This window comes from Bicyclus anynana, chromosome 3 (assembly GCF_947172395.1).
Source record: "Bicyclus anynana chromosome 3, ilBicAnyn1.1, whole genome shotgun sequence".
Lineage (NCBI taxonomy): Eukaryota > Metazoa > Arthropoda > Insecta > Lepidoptera > Nymphalidae > Bicyclus > Bicyclus anynana.
In genome coordinates this window covers 10435733-10452723 of record NC_069085.1, presented here as the reverse complement: position 1 = coordinate 10452723, position 16991 = coordinate 10435733, and the positions used below count along the sequence as shown (strand labels likewise).

Here is a 16991-nt window from a genome sequence, read left to right as displayed (position 1 = left end):
CTCAGTGTAAAAGTAAATCGATAGATTTTTTGATCAGTAGAGACCTTAGACCATTTAAAGAACAGGACCTGCCTCGCTAAACAAACATCTATGATCTAACGCGTTTATAAAAACTGTTGCTATAGAATCGATGTTTTATTGTTGTAATCGTTTTCGTCGTGTAAAGAGCTCCCTAAAAATGCCGGTTTGTGTAGTTTAATGGCATAAAAAACGGCCAAAACCTTGTAGTTTAGTAAAAGATGGAGTAACGTTTAATTTGAAAGTATTTAAAGCTTAATTTCATCAAATTTGTAATAAAAACAATTTATAAAAAGAATCGATTCTTTTGACGAAACAGCCAAACGTCGATCAGTAATCGAATAGTCTATGTATTTAATCTGTGGATAGTCTCAGCAATGTGTTTGTTAGTCTGTGTAAAAATTACGCGTGTGTGTGTATTGCGAGACAAAGTTATAGTTGTGTATGGACATAGAATATTTTTAATGGTGTTAAATATTTTCGTGTGAGTTTACCTCGTCCCCCTCAAAAAACGACAGACAATTTTGTTCGTGAATATGAGTGCGATGCATGTCCATTTTCTAATTCCTCTATGGTAGAGACACATGTACGTACGTACGTAGTAGAAAGAGAGAGAGACTCATTTTAACCGATGTCAAAAAAAGAAGGAGGTTCTCAATTCGACGCGTATGTTTTTTTTGTTACCTCGCTACTTTGTCATCTCTTAACCAATTTTGAATATTCTTTTTTTGTTTGAAATAGTATACTTCCAGATCGGTCCCATTTAATTTTCATGAAAATCGGTTCAGTAATTTGGTGTTAAAATAGAAATAACGAAATTGAAAGTACAGTGGTGCTTTCTTTTACTATGCTAGGCCACACTAAAAACAGAAAAACAAAATCTTTTAACAAAAAAGTTGAACCGAATTCAAAATCACAAACATAAACTAAAAAGCCAAAAATAACATTGTATTGTGCTACCTTCTGATCACTTGGAACACGGTGCCAACACAGTGATACATTGCGCCCCCGAGATCGTGAGTTAAAAAGCTCACGTCTGTTTGACGTCAGATATCGGGGACCTCGTCTTCGCCGGCGAAGCCGCTGTGTAGCTTGTGTTTGTGTTGCCTGGGAAGCATTGTCGTTCGTTATGTCATCGTCAGGATCGTATTTTTGGGCGTCTAGATCTACAATCAGTGTTGATATCGAGGATGTAGCTGCAAGCCTCAAGCACTAGTTGGTTGGGGTGGGTTTCGGCTCTCTCAAAATAAGTTTTCGAGAGCTGTTTCATATATTGGGCTATTGTGGGGAGATCTAGGTCTTTATGTAGGTCGTTATTGCGTACAAACCACGGAGCGTCCGTGGCCTGTCGCATGAATCGGTTCTGAAGGACCTGAAGGGGTTTTAGGGTCGCCTTTGGGTGATGGGCAAACACTACACTAGCTTAGGTCATTATTGGGTGGATGCAGGTCTTGTAGAGAGTGACCTTGGAGCGGAGGGAAAATTTGCTTTTAGCACATATTACACGCGTAACTTTTTACTGAGTGATCCGATTTAGGGATCCGTTTGTAAAATATTAAGCTTTTAAGAGTTAGAGTCAAGTGCCCCACCACATTCACGAAAGTAGAATCATCCGTATACAGTATATATCAGTATACATATTATGGAATCACAAGGAAAACTATAGCAGCTAAGTAGCAATTACTTGATAAATAGTCGACCAACATAAAAAACGTAGTTGGAAATCGAGAATTGCATACTAATCCCGTTGTTAATTAAAGTTGTCAGTAAGATAACTCAGTCGCTGTTAAAACTAGAGAGCTGAAATTATGGTATATATTAATTACCTTAAATGATTAAAGGTATATATTAATTACCTTCGTTTAAACATACTAATATTCAAAAAGAAAAATGGAAAAAATAAATTTTGGGGTTCCTTTCTTAAATGCAAAGTGAGGATGAATTTTAATTGTCTATTCCATGGTGTCGTTATTGGTAGTTTTGTGCATTACTTAACGGATTAAAGGGCTAACTTAATCTACGGAATCCTACACTACACGTGACCCGACACGCACTTAGCCGATTTTTTATTTTTAGTGAATTGTTTATAACTTTTGCAAATTTTTGCGAGCGGCCCTTTAATTTTTTCAAAACTATCTACATGCGATTCCAAATCGAATGACATCTAAACCGTATTTTTAGAAGGAGAAAAAGTTTGGCATAAAACACTTGTTGACGGAATGATACGATTTTTTAAAAATGTTTTTAAGGTTTCTCTAAAACAGTGAATTTCTAAAATAATGATGATATAATGTTAGCCACTGATGATGAAGTAATTTCACATGCCTGCAGCGCTATCGCCTAGTTCGGACTACTTTAGTATTTTAGTCGAGTACGAATAATTTTTGGATTTACTGCCCAAAAATCATACGTTCTCGAGTAAAATACTAAAGTATTCCGAACTAGGCCTAACGGCTTGACGTCCGATAAAATTAAACGTGTCTTGGTCGCGATCGGCATGATATTATGCACATGGCGACCAACACACGATCAGTTTTGTTGGCTGTCAAGAAGATGGCGCTGCACGCATGTGAGATTAATTGATAGTCAGTGTCTGACATTATAAAATTATTAAATTTCACTGATATCAGCTCGGCAGGCCCGTATTAGCCTGTACTAGCGCCGCGTGCACGCCCTCGATGCAAAGCTCTGCGCCACGCCGAGCATTAAGATCAAACGGCGCGGATCTGAGACACGTGTCCGTTATTTCAATAATCAGAAGTACGTGACGAGATCAAACACTGCTTCAAATGCAACAAATTTTGCTTTTTAATATTTCATACGCAGTTATCTAGATACCATCTTATAAATTGCTTAAAAACGTATATGTCTAACCTAGCTGAAATTCTTATTCATATAAAAACTTTTTAGGTAACAAAAAAATTTAACCGACTTCGAAGTTGCATTACTATGAAAAGCGAAAAATAAAATTGCACCTATGTCCTTTCTATTGATCGATTTGAGTGCGGAGCTATGCCAGTTGTAGGGTGGATTATTATGAAACAGATATCATCATCATCATCATCATCATTATCCCCACTGGCCTCCATATAGGCCTTCTGTAAGGACTTCCAGACACCACGGTCTTAAGCCGCCAGCCCAGCATCCAGCGTTGATGTCATCGCTCCACCTACCGAGGGTTCGACCAACACTGCGATATATGGGTAATTGGGTAGTCATTCCAGCACCTTGGGACCACAGTTATCTAATTATGTACTTATATAAAATTTACAATTAACAAATTTTACCAGAGCGAGTATTAAAAAATAGATACTTACGAGTACCTAAGATACATATTTTACTCCAAGGGGTTTTGCAAAGCTTGAATAAAATACTTAGTTGGGTACCTATATATTTATGTAGCTATTCCTATAGGTAACTAGTGTAACCGCGTAAAGTCAAATAACAATATCTTTTTAAATTCAAAACTTAATATTTACCTTTGCTATAGTACCTACCTACTTTTTTAGGTACTTCCCATTGATTTTTTTTACTGTTGTCTACAGACAGTACATTGTCTATTCATCTTTATGGTATCTAGATAATAGGTAATAGGTAGTAGGTATATATACCTAATTTAGATAGGTACAATAAGGTTTGATATATACAATGCATTTTTAAAATCAGATTGATTAAAATAAATTGTATAAGTTAATCTGTTTTTTAATTTTAACTAAGTACCTAATAAGGTAACGCAAACAATGTCTCTAAGAATTCTTTTCACTTGTATCACTTTCGGCAACATAAAAGTGTTGTTTTTTGTATAAAATTTAACAACAAAAGCGACACTTAGACACCGTTTTGTTGAATGATCACTTACTGATACTACGTCCATGATACTTTTAACAACATTTGATACATTTGTTCACAACCATGCACCGCCTTTTGTTATCGGACTAGGGACGTCATTAAAGTGATAAGATTATCCGTTTGATCTAAGATATCGTGACGAGCCATCGAGAATACATAGATAGATACCTATATTACGTGTGGCAGACTTCTTAATATATACCTACCTACCTACGTAACCTATTTTTACCTACGTAACTGATCTTCTTACGTCTACTCAACCTTATTTCGTATAAATGGTGCCTTAAAGAATTTGGAATCTATGAGAATTTTGATTACCTCCCTACGCAACCTATACATATAAGTTGATCCAATTCACCTTTTATTTGTTACTTATTAGTATAGGTACCTACCTATAAAAGTATAGTACGAAGTACCTACTGGCTAACTACCTATTTAATTTTAATTTTAGGTACAATTATTTTATGAAATGATCTTGTAATTGATTTCACGTAGGTAATAGGTATACGTATAGGGTAACTATTATAGTAGGTAGGTACTCGCTTCTATGCAATACTATTATTACTGAAATAAAGTGCACTAAAAATATCAGATTTCGACATTATCGGATCCTGGGATCTTTCTCCCCTAATAAAACGCGTTAGTACGTAGCACATAAGATACATTTATCTCAATACAAAGGAACAAAAGGCCTGATACATGTATATAAAACACTCGAAACGTCGAAAGAGCATAATGCCCATCATTATACATTCATATGCTTTGTTACTTACAGTATTTATTTTGAAACATGTCGAGGGGAGAAAACCCTCTTTCCGCTCGAAAGCTCCCGAAATTACACAAAGAAGGCGTCGGGTTCAGAGAGGCGGCGTTGAAAGCAATGTTATTGGCCCTACGCCGCCCCTCCATCACTACGCTCCGCCCTGATGGAAATTCTCCCTGAGCGGATACTTTGAAGGCTCATTCAGTAGTCGGTTGTCGTAGAGATCAGTCGCGTAGCAAATATTCCAAATTTAAATTGTAGACTTTTGTAATCAAATCAGTTTTGAAGCTTTGAGAAGTGATGTTGATTAGTGTAGTTCTGTGATAGTAGAATTCGCGTTATGCACGCAATGAGTGATCCGGCTGCTTTGGCAGGAATGTTACCGTTCGACTCTATCGGATTATACGAGCAGCCGAAGCCGCGGTTCATCTTCAAAATGCCGCGCGTCGTTCCGGATCAGAAAGCAAAGTTCGAATCTGATGACTTGTTTAAAAGACTGAGTCGAGAAAGCGAGGTAAGTGAATCGCTTGAATATTTAATACTTATTTTGTTTTGTGATTCAATATGTGACTGTCTAGAGTTAACAGGAAAATAAATGAGCATGAAACTGCTCATTAGGTACGTAAAATTGTAATCAGTAGTTGTACCTATAATGTAAAGGAAGGATATTAAAACGGAGCTAAGTTTTTCCCTTTATTTTAATTTACCTTCTGGTACAATTAATTAATTAGCTAGCTTCTGTAAAACATCAAATTCAAAACACGTTCTTTTTTTGTTTTTAAATTAATGATGATTTCTTATCTTCTCTACTTTATATTACCATTCTAAGATAAAAAAAATAATTGCTCGATTTTTCTACGTGTATAACCTCGTTTCGCTTATTCTCAAGTATTCTCAGGAATAAACATCTTCTACTTACTACAACGAATCATTGTCTGACCAGTATCTCCATCAATTGAATTTCATCATTAACTACCGATATTTGGCTCACTGTTGAGGAAGAGTATCCTCTCAGGATGAGAGGGTTAGGCCTTACTCCACCAGGCCCAATACGAATTGGCGGACTTCACACACGTTGAGAATCAAAGGCAGAGGTCATGTCCACTGGGCTATCACGTCCCATATAGATACCACAGTTACCAAATATTTCACATTTCAGTCATCAATTTCTGCAGGCTCTGCTATGTACTACCTAATAAACCTTAATTGGTTTTAATACTGAAATCACAGTACGACTGATATAACAGTAGCACTAGTTACAACTGCACGCAATAATACGTATAAATGAAAAAAATGGCAAAAGAAATGTCAGACTAGCGCACGACAGGTTCCGTACCACTCCCGACTGAAAAAAAAACACGTTGGTGATATGGGAGCTCCCAAAAATATTTATTTTATTCTGTTTTTTAGTATTTGATGATAAAGTTAAATTATTATCTGTGAAGATTTCAATTGTCTAACTGTCATCGTTTTCAAAATACAAAAGACTATATATAATAGAGAAGAGTCTTAATAATAGGGTCCTGTTTTACCCCTTGGGTACGGAATCCTAATAAACTGCTAAAATCTTATATATTTAATCGACTCAATTATCTGCGTGTGTGAAGTCTGCCAATCCACATTGGGCCAGCGTGTTTACCTATTGGCCTGACCACTCTCATTCTGAGAGGAGACTTGAACCTTGTTATATCTACTGTGCTTGAACTCAGTAGTGAGCCGAATAAGGGTTGAAGTGAGAAGTTTCTGTTCGTCGCCGATAGTTTGAACCATAAATTACCTATTGGTTGTTTGCGTAACCGTACTATCCAATAGGGTGATAGAATTTTTATAGGTGAACTGTTGAATAAGTAAAAGCGAAAGTTGACTGGGTCCGCTAGTTGAAGGTATAAACAGGATATTGTCTTCCACCAGGTGAGGTACACGGGCTACCGCGACCGGCCGCCCGAGGAGCGCCAGATGCGCTTCACCAGCGGCTGCCGCGAGGGCCACACCGAGATCGCCTTCACGGGCACCGGCACCAACCTGCAGCTCGTGTTCGACCACTCGCCATACAACAATCGCGGCTGCGACTTTCAGAAGGAATCCGGAAAGGTAGAGCTCTTTAATATTGCTACTGGCGGTCGCTCTTGGATCGCCTTTTTTTAAAAAAAAAATAATATACACTACTGGTCTGATTTGAAAAATACTTTCATTTATCGAGGAAGGCTATAGGCTATATTATATTTTTAAAAAAATTAGGGATCCTTCCTGAAACTCCAATAATGTAACCCAAAGTGTACAAAAGTTACCAAAAATATTGTTTACATGGCGTGCGCTGCAAAAACTATTCATGTTAGAATAAAATAATGTACTACAATTTTGCAGAACACATAATTTTCTACAAAAAATATCCCAACAGCTATCAATAATTTCAATACAATAAACAATATTTAACTTCTATATTTTAGCAGAGTAGTTTTTGTACTTTAATAAATTATTTAAATCACATACTAAGGTTTACGTCATTATTTACACAACGGTAGGGTAGGGGTGGGTTAGGGTAGAGGTAGTTGCAAGTTTACATCGAGTTTCACGCGGATGAAGTCGCGGGCGTACGCTAGTGTTATTCATAATTTTAAAGCCTATAGCCACATTTTTCATACACGTCATAAGCAATAATAGATTCTCGTAGATGACTGATGCGTTTTGGATTCCAAAACTTGTTGTGCTCATTAAATTAAATTAGTGTTGTAAAACTATGTAATTAAGTACTTGATATTTATTAAATGAGGTTTTGTACGACGAAAATAATTATGTTATGCTACGTGGGTACCTATACAGGGTGACCTTGTTTCATTCAAATTACTAGAGCCTGTTCAAATTCTTCAAGACATGACTGTCATTTCGGATGCACCCAAAGTTCTGATATTGATTTTCAAAAAAATACTTATTCATAGACAGATATTAACAAGAAATTTTTAATCTATCGTTAAATTTTTCCTAACTCCCGTTCACTTAACATCAAAGAACTTTCTACTAGAGTTTTGTCCTAGAAGACCTCTTGTTCTTACTTTTCCTGAGGTGTGAAAGATACCTGTCTCTTAAAATAAGTGTTTGAAAATAGTTTGTCTTTATCTAAACGCCCGGAGTGAATATTTTTTTATTACATACGTCAGAGACGTAATCGATCTTATTTGTTGTTACACCATTGAATCAAACTTTAGAAGAAGAAAAAGCAGAATGTATTCATATATTCGTTCTAGTCATACACAAATAACTTTATGAATTACTAACGTATATATTATTGTAAAAATGGAGTAACTTCTCCCGTTTTCCCAACATTTCCCTACACTGTTCTGCTCCTAATGGTCGTAGCAAGTATAATAAAACCTGCCCAGGAGTATGAATTATACCAAGTATTGTCGTCGTCGAGTAGTTTTTGTTTTTTCTATGACGAACATACAGACAGACAGACAAAAATTTTACTGATTGCATTTTTGGCATCATTATCGATCACTTATCACCCCCTGATAGTTATCTTGGAAATATATTTCATGTCAAGAATTCACTACAGATTTATTATAGATGGTATCCCGCATGTGTAGGATTTTGTTCCTCCATAGAAAGGAATTTGCGTACATTTCACCTTTCATTTTATTATGAGTCACAGTAATGATCTTAATTCTTCTACACTATATAAAAAAAAGGTTGTGGTGTATAAAAAGTATAAATATTCATGAACCGAGCGTATGAAATTGTTTATTGGAATAATGCTTCTAATGTGAATCATAAAAGACGTAGTTATTAAGGTCCCTCAATGACATCATTCGTTAGACGCTGATAGCGCGTCATTAACGCATGTTTCCGGTCGTATTTCCATAACAAAAATTAAGACATCAATAAAGTTGCTTCTAATGAAAAATATATTAAGTCGTAACACCGAACATAATCTATTGGTCACGCTCTGTAGCCACGTAGATACTCGTACCTGTTTGTATGAATGACATCTTTCCCTTAATGACGTGTACACAAAAAGAGAGACTCGATTTGAATCATGGTAATGCGTTAAATTCTACACAATATAATAACCTCTAGGTCCGTAAATAAATGGAAATCATACTTGAATTCCTGTGAAATAAAATTTGCAAATAACATTGCTTTTTTTTAATTTGACACTGTAACAGATAACTAGATTAAGATTTAAGTTTCTATTATGCCGAACAGTATTTCTAATTCAGTTTACGCAAAAAAGTAGATGAGGATGTAACTTGCAAATGTAGTAGGTACCTATAAAGTAAAAGTAGGTATCCATAAAATTATAATATACGGATACCTCTCGCAAACGGGGAATTAACTCATTAATAACTTAAGTTATAACGATTCAAAAATTTACACAAACACAAAAAATATATTCCAAATCAAGAAACGTCCTATATATTATTTACTAATAGGATTTTCTTGATGAACTATTAGGTATAGAGTACCTATTGAATCGAATTAAGAATGCTGAGGTATAGAATTTTTCGAGTCAAAGCTGAAATCTGAAAATGAAAATATCCAAGAAAATGAGACATTAAATACCTCAAATTTTGTTCTCCCACATCGTAAGGCGTCCCTTAAATGTTAATTTAAAATACAAGATAGGTAGGTAGGTTATACAAGTAATACCACTATGAATCATTTCTAGCCGACGTTAGTTTGTTGAAGGTGGACGGCTAATTCTAAGTAAACTAGGTGTGTTACTTTTTTTAACGGTGGAAGTTAATATTCTTAGTTTGGCTGCTGCAGAGTTTTAGGAAGTGATAACATGCTTATTATGTACCTATTTATACTTACTAAGGGTGCTTGGGTTTGGGGTAAATACAAAATGAGGATATTCCAATTCATTTGACAAAGTCTACTTAAACCAATATCTAACTTCCATTTTCAAACGTAACGTAAACAAAATAAAAGTAAAATCTGGAACCTGTATGACAAAATACAAGTATATTAAGCACCATTATTAAGGCTATACCATTTTTTAATTGTTTTCTCGAAAATATAGCGTCATTTTAGGTTGTAAAATATTAACGTATTTGTTCTGGGGCTTACGGGTGGATTTTCATTTAATTTATCATTCTTTATACGTGAATCAATTCAAATCATACGTGAAGCTATAAGCCTTTCAGTAGCTAGAGCTCAAAAAGGATTGACTACAAATAAAAGACAAATTAACTTCGTCAAAGCAGGTTCAATAACAAAATCATCTAGTAAGCCTTACTCAATCTTAGGTTCTGCACCTGATTGGACTTTATTAATGGATACGTATGACTATGAGAAACATTATAAAATCCCAGCGGATGTCGCTATTTCGAGATCTAGACCAGATATTTTCCTTTTGTCCAAACAAACTAATAGTACTTGTAGAGCTTACTGTGCCGTGGGAGACTAACATTTTGAAGGACCACAGTATAAAAGTGAATAATTTTCACAACATTATTAAAAAAATATTAAGTCGCCTTTGTTGAATCTCGGCTCTCGCCGCATAAACGGAAACGGGTAGGTATCTCATAATCATCTCCTTTCCAAAAGTCTACTAGGTATTTGAAGAGTGCGTTATTTTCTATTTTATCCCGTAGAAAATTACATTTTAAAACTACAATGCAATAAAATGTAAGGAGGCCCATCTGATGAATTATTTGATTGAATTTAGCCCCTTCGTTACGCCGGGGCCGCCTGCTGCGATCCTATATGAATACTTATATTTATTTACACTCGGTTCGTTTAACAGCACACTCGAGTGTGCACGAGCCCTCATCTTGAAAACGATTTTATTAAACGGAAAAGGCAACCTTGTTGTTGTTGTGCAACGAAACGATGTGATTTATATTTCTCTGAAAATGTGTAATATCTGAAATATAAAATATTAAATATTATACTATATAATCAACATTCAACACTTAAATGCGTTCGCAGATTTTTTTCCTAGTGATTTAGGGTTTCTTTCTTTATACTGCATCGCTTTCCGTTACTTTGTGAACCCTACATTTTTTTCTTCAAACTATCTATTTCTCTTTGCGAGGTATGAACTAAGATACTCTACTTTATGATAATTTGAGGCTGTTTAAAAGGTTCCGTGATTTTTTTGAAATACGCTGCCGCGTATCTCAATAATGGAATTCATCTAAATGTTAGGATAAATGCCCCACTGAACGTAATGAGTCATAATCATAATTAAACTTAATTTTTCTTCCCAGGGAAATTTTCGTACCAAAAAACATGAGACGTTTTTACATTTTAGGTATCTTTAAATAAACCTAAATAACATAATGCATGCCATAATCACAATCAGTTCCCAATAACCTTTTTCTTTTTCTAAAATCCATTCGCATGCTAACGTAAATTGCAATCAATGTATCTCTAGCAATTTTTTACAAGGATCCTTCTAGGGAACCCTAAAAACCTGTTTACTCGTATTCTACTAGAGTATACTCGTTAATCTCTGTTCTGAGCTACACAAATACTTTGTAACAACGTACCCTTATAATGGGGAGAGTGAATTTCCCGACTGAAATCAATAATGGAAAAGCTCCTGTAGGATTGGAGGGCGTCGGGACGCCACGCCCGCCCAGCCAAAATGGCCGCCGCGACGTCAGCGTCGCGCCACTATGCACAAAAGTATAGATATTTATGTTTAGGTATTATAAGTTCAACGAAGCCGTTTTGACGAGCCGAGCTTTGGAGTTTTAAATATCGAATAATAACGAGTTTAATCTCGTGAGTTAAACACTGGAAATTAATATATTTTAATTTTGAGTTTGATTAATAGTTGCCTCTTAAGCTTATACCTCAATATTGCCTACCTATATAGCCTGACCACTGACCAGAAATATAACAATCTTGCTCGGGCTCCTTCTATTCTCCTCATTTCTGATTTGATCACGAAGAGATACGAATACTCCGAGCATAGCTTTCGCTCTATCGACCGCTGAATGAATATGCGCCTTTGTTATGAGACCCATATTTAGCGACCAATGTCTCCCAAGTCGAAAAAATATTTGTAAATATTTTCATTAATTTTCTATAGGTAGATATACACAATATACCAAATTAGTTGTATTTTATTCATTCTGCGTAAAACAGATGGCTGGCGTAAAAATATCAATGCACTTATTTTTTACCTATAAGCAATTATAGAAGATTGATAAAAAGTTATTTACAACAGACATTTAATTATTACTTCATTACAAGTATTTTTTGAATACGAGCATATGGGAAGGATGCCGAGACAAGCCACGCACGCGATGTATTGCGCTTGCCTTCTGTCGTTTTAAGAAGCAACGCAGTGTTGCCTCCGTATGCGTGAATTGGGCCAGTGTGGTGGACTATTAGCGTAACCCTTCTCATTCCGAGAGGAGACTCGTGCTCAGCCAATCGATCGGATTGTTAATAATAATAATGCGTGAATTTCGTGTCAATTTCATTTTAGCCGATAACCATAAACTCTTGATGAGGTACGAGTGATTAATATCTAATACACTCGTACCCATAAAGAGAAATTATAATCAAACGTAGCTTGGATCTTTAATTTGACCATTCCACCTTACCCTTAGTTACCTTAGGCTAGGAATAATTGTTAATTTTAAGATTTTTGAATTAAGAAACCTCTCAAAGTATTTTTAACGGTTTTTGCATAATCTATACTTCTATATCTATATCTATATCTATACTAATATTATAAAGAGGTAAAGTTTGTAAGTTTGTAAGTTTGTCACATTTTTTAAATGGGGTAATCTTCGGAACTACTGGTCCGATTTTAAAAATTCTTTCACCAGTAGAATGCTACATTATCGGGGAGTGCTATAGGCTATATTTTATATTGGTATCATATATATTAGCCGAGTTAACACAGTTTTTGTCGTACATGTCGGACTGAAAATCCTCTTAAACAGACTTATTCGCATGCGCTGCCTTAACTATTGTGTAAAATTGTAATTAATGTATGGAGACTTTATGTATCTTTAAAAGTTCTACAAAAAAGTCCGCGACACCATATATCTATCTTCTATATATTAGCAGATATAGTACCTTTTGTGTTTTAAAAATTATTAATTTTATATACTTAGGTTTACGTCATTATTTATACAAGTAAACTTTAATCCTTATTAAAATAAATTATTTAATAATCACAAGGATATTATGGAGATAAGATTTGCCTTTTACAGTATGTTAATTACTTAAATAGTTTCGGAGATAATACAAAATTTGTAAAAGACGCAGAAATTCCGCTATATGACGCCCGGCGCTTTAATTTACGTAGTTCCCGTTCCCGTGTGAATATGGGGATCAAACATAGCCTATGACACTCGCAAATAACGTAGCTTTCTATTGGTAAAACAATTTTCCAAATCGGTCCAGTAGATCCAGAGATTACCTCCTACAACCACACGAACTTTACCTCTTTATATTATTAGCATAGAAGTCTCTATTTCTCTTGGTCATACCACCACTCTCGAAGGACTGGACCGATTTTGCTAAGGGTAGGAGTAAGATAGAGAAGTTACAGGGTAGGGTAGGGTACGGGTAGGGAAGCGTAGGGGTAGGTTTAGGGCCGGGTTTAGGGTAGTGGTAGGGTAGGGGCAGAGGTAGGGTAGTGGTAGGGTAGAGGTACGGGTAGGATAGGGAAGTGGTAGGGTAGGGGTAGGATAGGCGTGAGATAGGGGTACGGGTGGGATAGGGGTAGGAAAGGGATAGTCTACGGGGAGGGTAGGGGTAGGATGGGGGTAGGGTGTAGGTAAGGTATATAAGGGTAGGGTAGGGGTAGTGGTAGGGTAGGGGTAGGGTAGGGTAGGGGTAGTAGTAAAGTTGATATCGAAATTTACGCGGACGAAGTCGCGGGCGTCCGCTAGTTTATTATAACATAGATATATTGTCCTAATGTGATATTGGATTGGGCTTTAGACACCTCTAAATGTAAATCAGAAATGTACAGACATTTTTAAGTGCCTTAAGTTTGTTTACCTACTAAAAGTTTTTCTGAATTTCCACATATTTTTTAGAGAGAATAAATGAGAAAATTTGAAGCCATAATAACTCCATCACGGTTATGTGTCCAATTGGTCTAATATAAGGTTCTATTCCAGCGCTTTGGAATGTTGTTGTACCCACTCCTAGATATTGCGCTTAGTCTGAGGAAAAAGGGAAATATTATTAAGGACATTAATTTGTTAAATAATTTTAATTATATTGCTTAGATACACCTAATACGTAGGTATGTGTATACTATACCAGCAGGTAGATATTTCATCGGTATCTAAATATTATAGTTATTGTTGATTGCCAAGAATTAAGGGGAAATCATTCTCAAAAGACATTCAGAAACCTTTTTTTCTGACGGCTCACCAATCACCGTCTACCACCTAACACGATTTTTTGCTTCAACTTTTTGCCATTTCGAGGAAGGTCGCAGTCATTAATTAACTAACGTGACGTTTCTCTTTTGTTTACCAGGCACACATCGTATCCCGATTTATCATGAACGGCGTGTGCGTGCGGTGGCGGGGCTGGATCGACCTGGAGCGGTTGGACGGCGCGGGTTGCTTGGAGCTGGACGAAGAGCGCGCGGCAATTGAAGATGCAGCATTGAGAGACCAAATCGAACGGTATAACCAACGGTTGAGGGATTTTGAAGACAAGCAGCGCGCGTACAGAGAGCACGGCGAGGAGCTGCGCGCTCACTCGCAAGTCCACGCCCAGCGCTGCCACCAGGCGCGCCAGCCGCCGCACCCCAGCCACCCGGCGCATCCTCATGCAACCCATCCTGTCCATATAAAGCCTCACTCTCAAGGCGCTCTTATTTCTTAAGGCTACGCTCAAAAACTACGATATCAGTAACCAGATATCTCTTAATTTTGTTAACTCATATTAATAATTAATCTATTGATTCCAAAGCATTTACAAATTATCGTAGGTATTTGATTACTTTACTAACCCACTATTTTATACTAAGTACACAGCACTGTAGCAATACTGCGTCGATTACTTGGAAAGAAACTGCATTAAAAAACTAGGTTTAGTAAAAATAAAGTCTTATCGCAATTTATATGTAGAAAAATGTATTAAAACTTGTATGTGTAAGTTTCTACTGCATGGAAAGGAAAGTAGAATTATTAATTAAAAAGTCAAGTAAAGAAAATTACTAGAAAAATTATAAAAAAATATATACAATCGAGGGGCAATGTTAATTAAATAAACTCAAATAAGTTATGTATCTATTGGTAAGTTTAGAATGGCTATAAAGCAAAAATATTGAACATTTATATATATTACTTTGACCTACCTATTTACCAATCTAAAGAATACCTATGGGTATATAGTTACTTAAGTATCTACTGTCACTCGTAATAGACACTTGTTAAGAATGGCCATTTACTAATCGTCTTTAACATTTAGAAGAATTTTAATAGTCTACTTAATAATTAAAATGATCGTAGGCACCTTTACGAAGACAAATACTATCACATCACATCTTAATCTAACATCTGTGCAGTAGATAATTTAAAACAATTCTATAAGTAGGTATACATATAAGAGTAATAAATAAGAAAGTCGTTGATGTCTTTTTATAAGTCGTATGTCTATATCTACGAAGAAGAGCGAAAACCTGTGATAACAAGACATTTGTGATTTTATAAAGCTGAAACGGTTAGCCATTCATCCTATACCAAAAGCAAGTACGGTTGCCAATAATGGACTATGTTGATTAGTACCTATTAATATGGTAGCTTACTCCATGTTTACTACGGTAGTTACCTATGGGAGGAGCATGTGCTAACAAACTTACACCTTTTATAAACTGACGAAAGTCTGGCTATCACTCTTAAATCTTAAATCTCATCATCCGCATTATAAATATTTATAGTAGATAAGTATACTGAAATACTTAATTTATGTGTATAGAACCACACATATGTTAATAACTTCATATTGTACGAGTAGGTACGTAGGTTTCATTTCAATTCTGTTTATAATCTCGTATATAAGTTTCTTAAATATGAGTAGGAAAATATTAAAATGTAGCCACATTTCCACCACTTCAAGCTATGAGTTTAAGCTATAAAGCGTTTCTATTGATTCAGGTACAAAAATGAGTATAAATTCCCGTATAGCTGAAGTGTGAAATAAGCATTCAAAGTCAGGCCCATGAAATCATGTTTATATATCTTGATATTGGGTATGTCTTGTTATTTACTTTTAAGTTTCTTTTTTAATATTTTATATTGTAAATAAATAGGAGTATTACGTGTACATGCAAATATTGTGATAATAAGAATGTAAATAAATCTTTACTATTTCTTTTGAAGTTATGATTATTTTCATTTACCTAAATATTTCCTTTGCTCTCGAGTGACAAAGCGCTCAGCTTTGGGACTGGTGACTCAATCTCTCAGTGGGTCAGTTTTGAAAAAAATATTTTCAATTAAATAGCAGCTTCGGACCACGAGGACTTTTTTTAGGTCTTAGGTCGGGCTATGAAGTAAAGAAATTTTTAGTAAAATTCTTAGTCGGAGTCGGAGTCGGAGTAGGAAAGTTGCTAGTAGGTATTATAAGAGTACTGTGCTTCGAGTACGTTAAGCCGTCAGTTATTCATCACCTGATTAATCGGTATCTCTCATCATCGGATTCTGTTAACGTAGTGGGTCGTTAAAATTGGCTGATAGTGATGATCATAATAGTACACATGTAATTAGGTATTAAAGGTAGGTAGGAGCCGTGATAACCGAGTGTATATGATCTGCCTCTAATTCCGGAAGGGTGTGGGTTTGAATCCGGTCCAGGCATGCACCTCCAACTTTTCAGTTATGTGCATTTTAAGAAATTATCACGTGTCCAAACGGTGAAGGAAAAACGTCGTGAGGAAACCTGCTTACCAGAGAATTTTCTTTATTCTCAGCGTGTGTGAAGTCTGCCAATCCGCATTGTGTCTACAGGTATGCAAGTTTACTCACGATGATTTTTCTTTACCGTTTGAGACACGTGATATTTAATTTCTTAAAATGCAACCTACGCCTTTCGAATTCAAGTCATATTCACTGGGTGATCATTGCTCATCTTAATATACAAATGCGAAAGGTTGATGAAAACCACTTGATGTACAAAGTTGAAATTTAACAGGGAGGTAGTTTATACATAAATTGTAAACGTCCGCTGTCGGATTTCGCGAGAGGGCCGGAATAAGGAGGTCTAAGGGCGGGCGAAGTCGCGGGCGTCCGCTAGTCTTTATATAGTTGTAACAATAAATAATTACTCGGAGGTAATTAGGCAGCCGGTCGTCGCAGCATGTTGCGCTGACGCTGAGGTCACAGCTCATGCAAGCAAACACGCATAAAGAAGGTCTAAGGGC

At 35.9% G+C, this 16991-nt stretch overlaps 1 protein-coding gene across 1 annotated transcript; it reads left to right on the top strand.

Moving 5' to 3' along the window:
* Window positions 1-4819: 4819 nt before the first annotated feature.
* LOC112053349 (protein big brother) lies at window positions 4820-15950 on the top strand. The gene is made up of 3 exons (XM_024092741.2): window positions 4820-5144; window positions 6542-6721; window positions 14099-15950. The coding sequence occupies exons 1-3, from the start codon at window positions 4971-4973 to the stop codon at window positions 14450-14452; spliced, it is 708 nt and encodes a 235-aa protein (XP_023948509.1). The 5' UTR covers window positions 4820-4970; the 3' UTR covers window positions 14453-15950.
* Window positions 15951-16991: the final 1041 nt, after the last annotated feature.

What these genes read in the sequence shown, in the direction of transcription:
- LOC112053349 (XM_024092741.2), top strand. Translation starts at nt 4,971, where the DNA reads ATGCACGCAATGAGTGATCCGGCTGCTTTGGCAGGAATGTTACCGTTC. An exon ending in GACTGAGTCGAGAAAGCGAG is followed by an intron (nt 5,145 to 6,541) that starts GTAAGTGAATCG and finishes GTCTTCCACCAG; the next exon opens with GTGAGGTACACGGGCTACCG. An exon ending in TTCAGAAGGAATCCGGAAAG is followed by an intron (nt 6,722 to 14,098) that starts GTAGAGCTCTTT and finishes TTTGTTTACCAG; the next exon opens with GCACACATCGTATCCCGATT.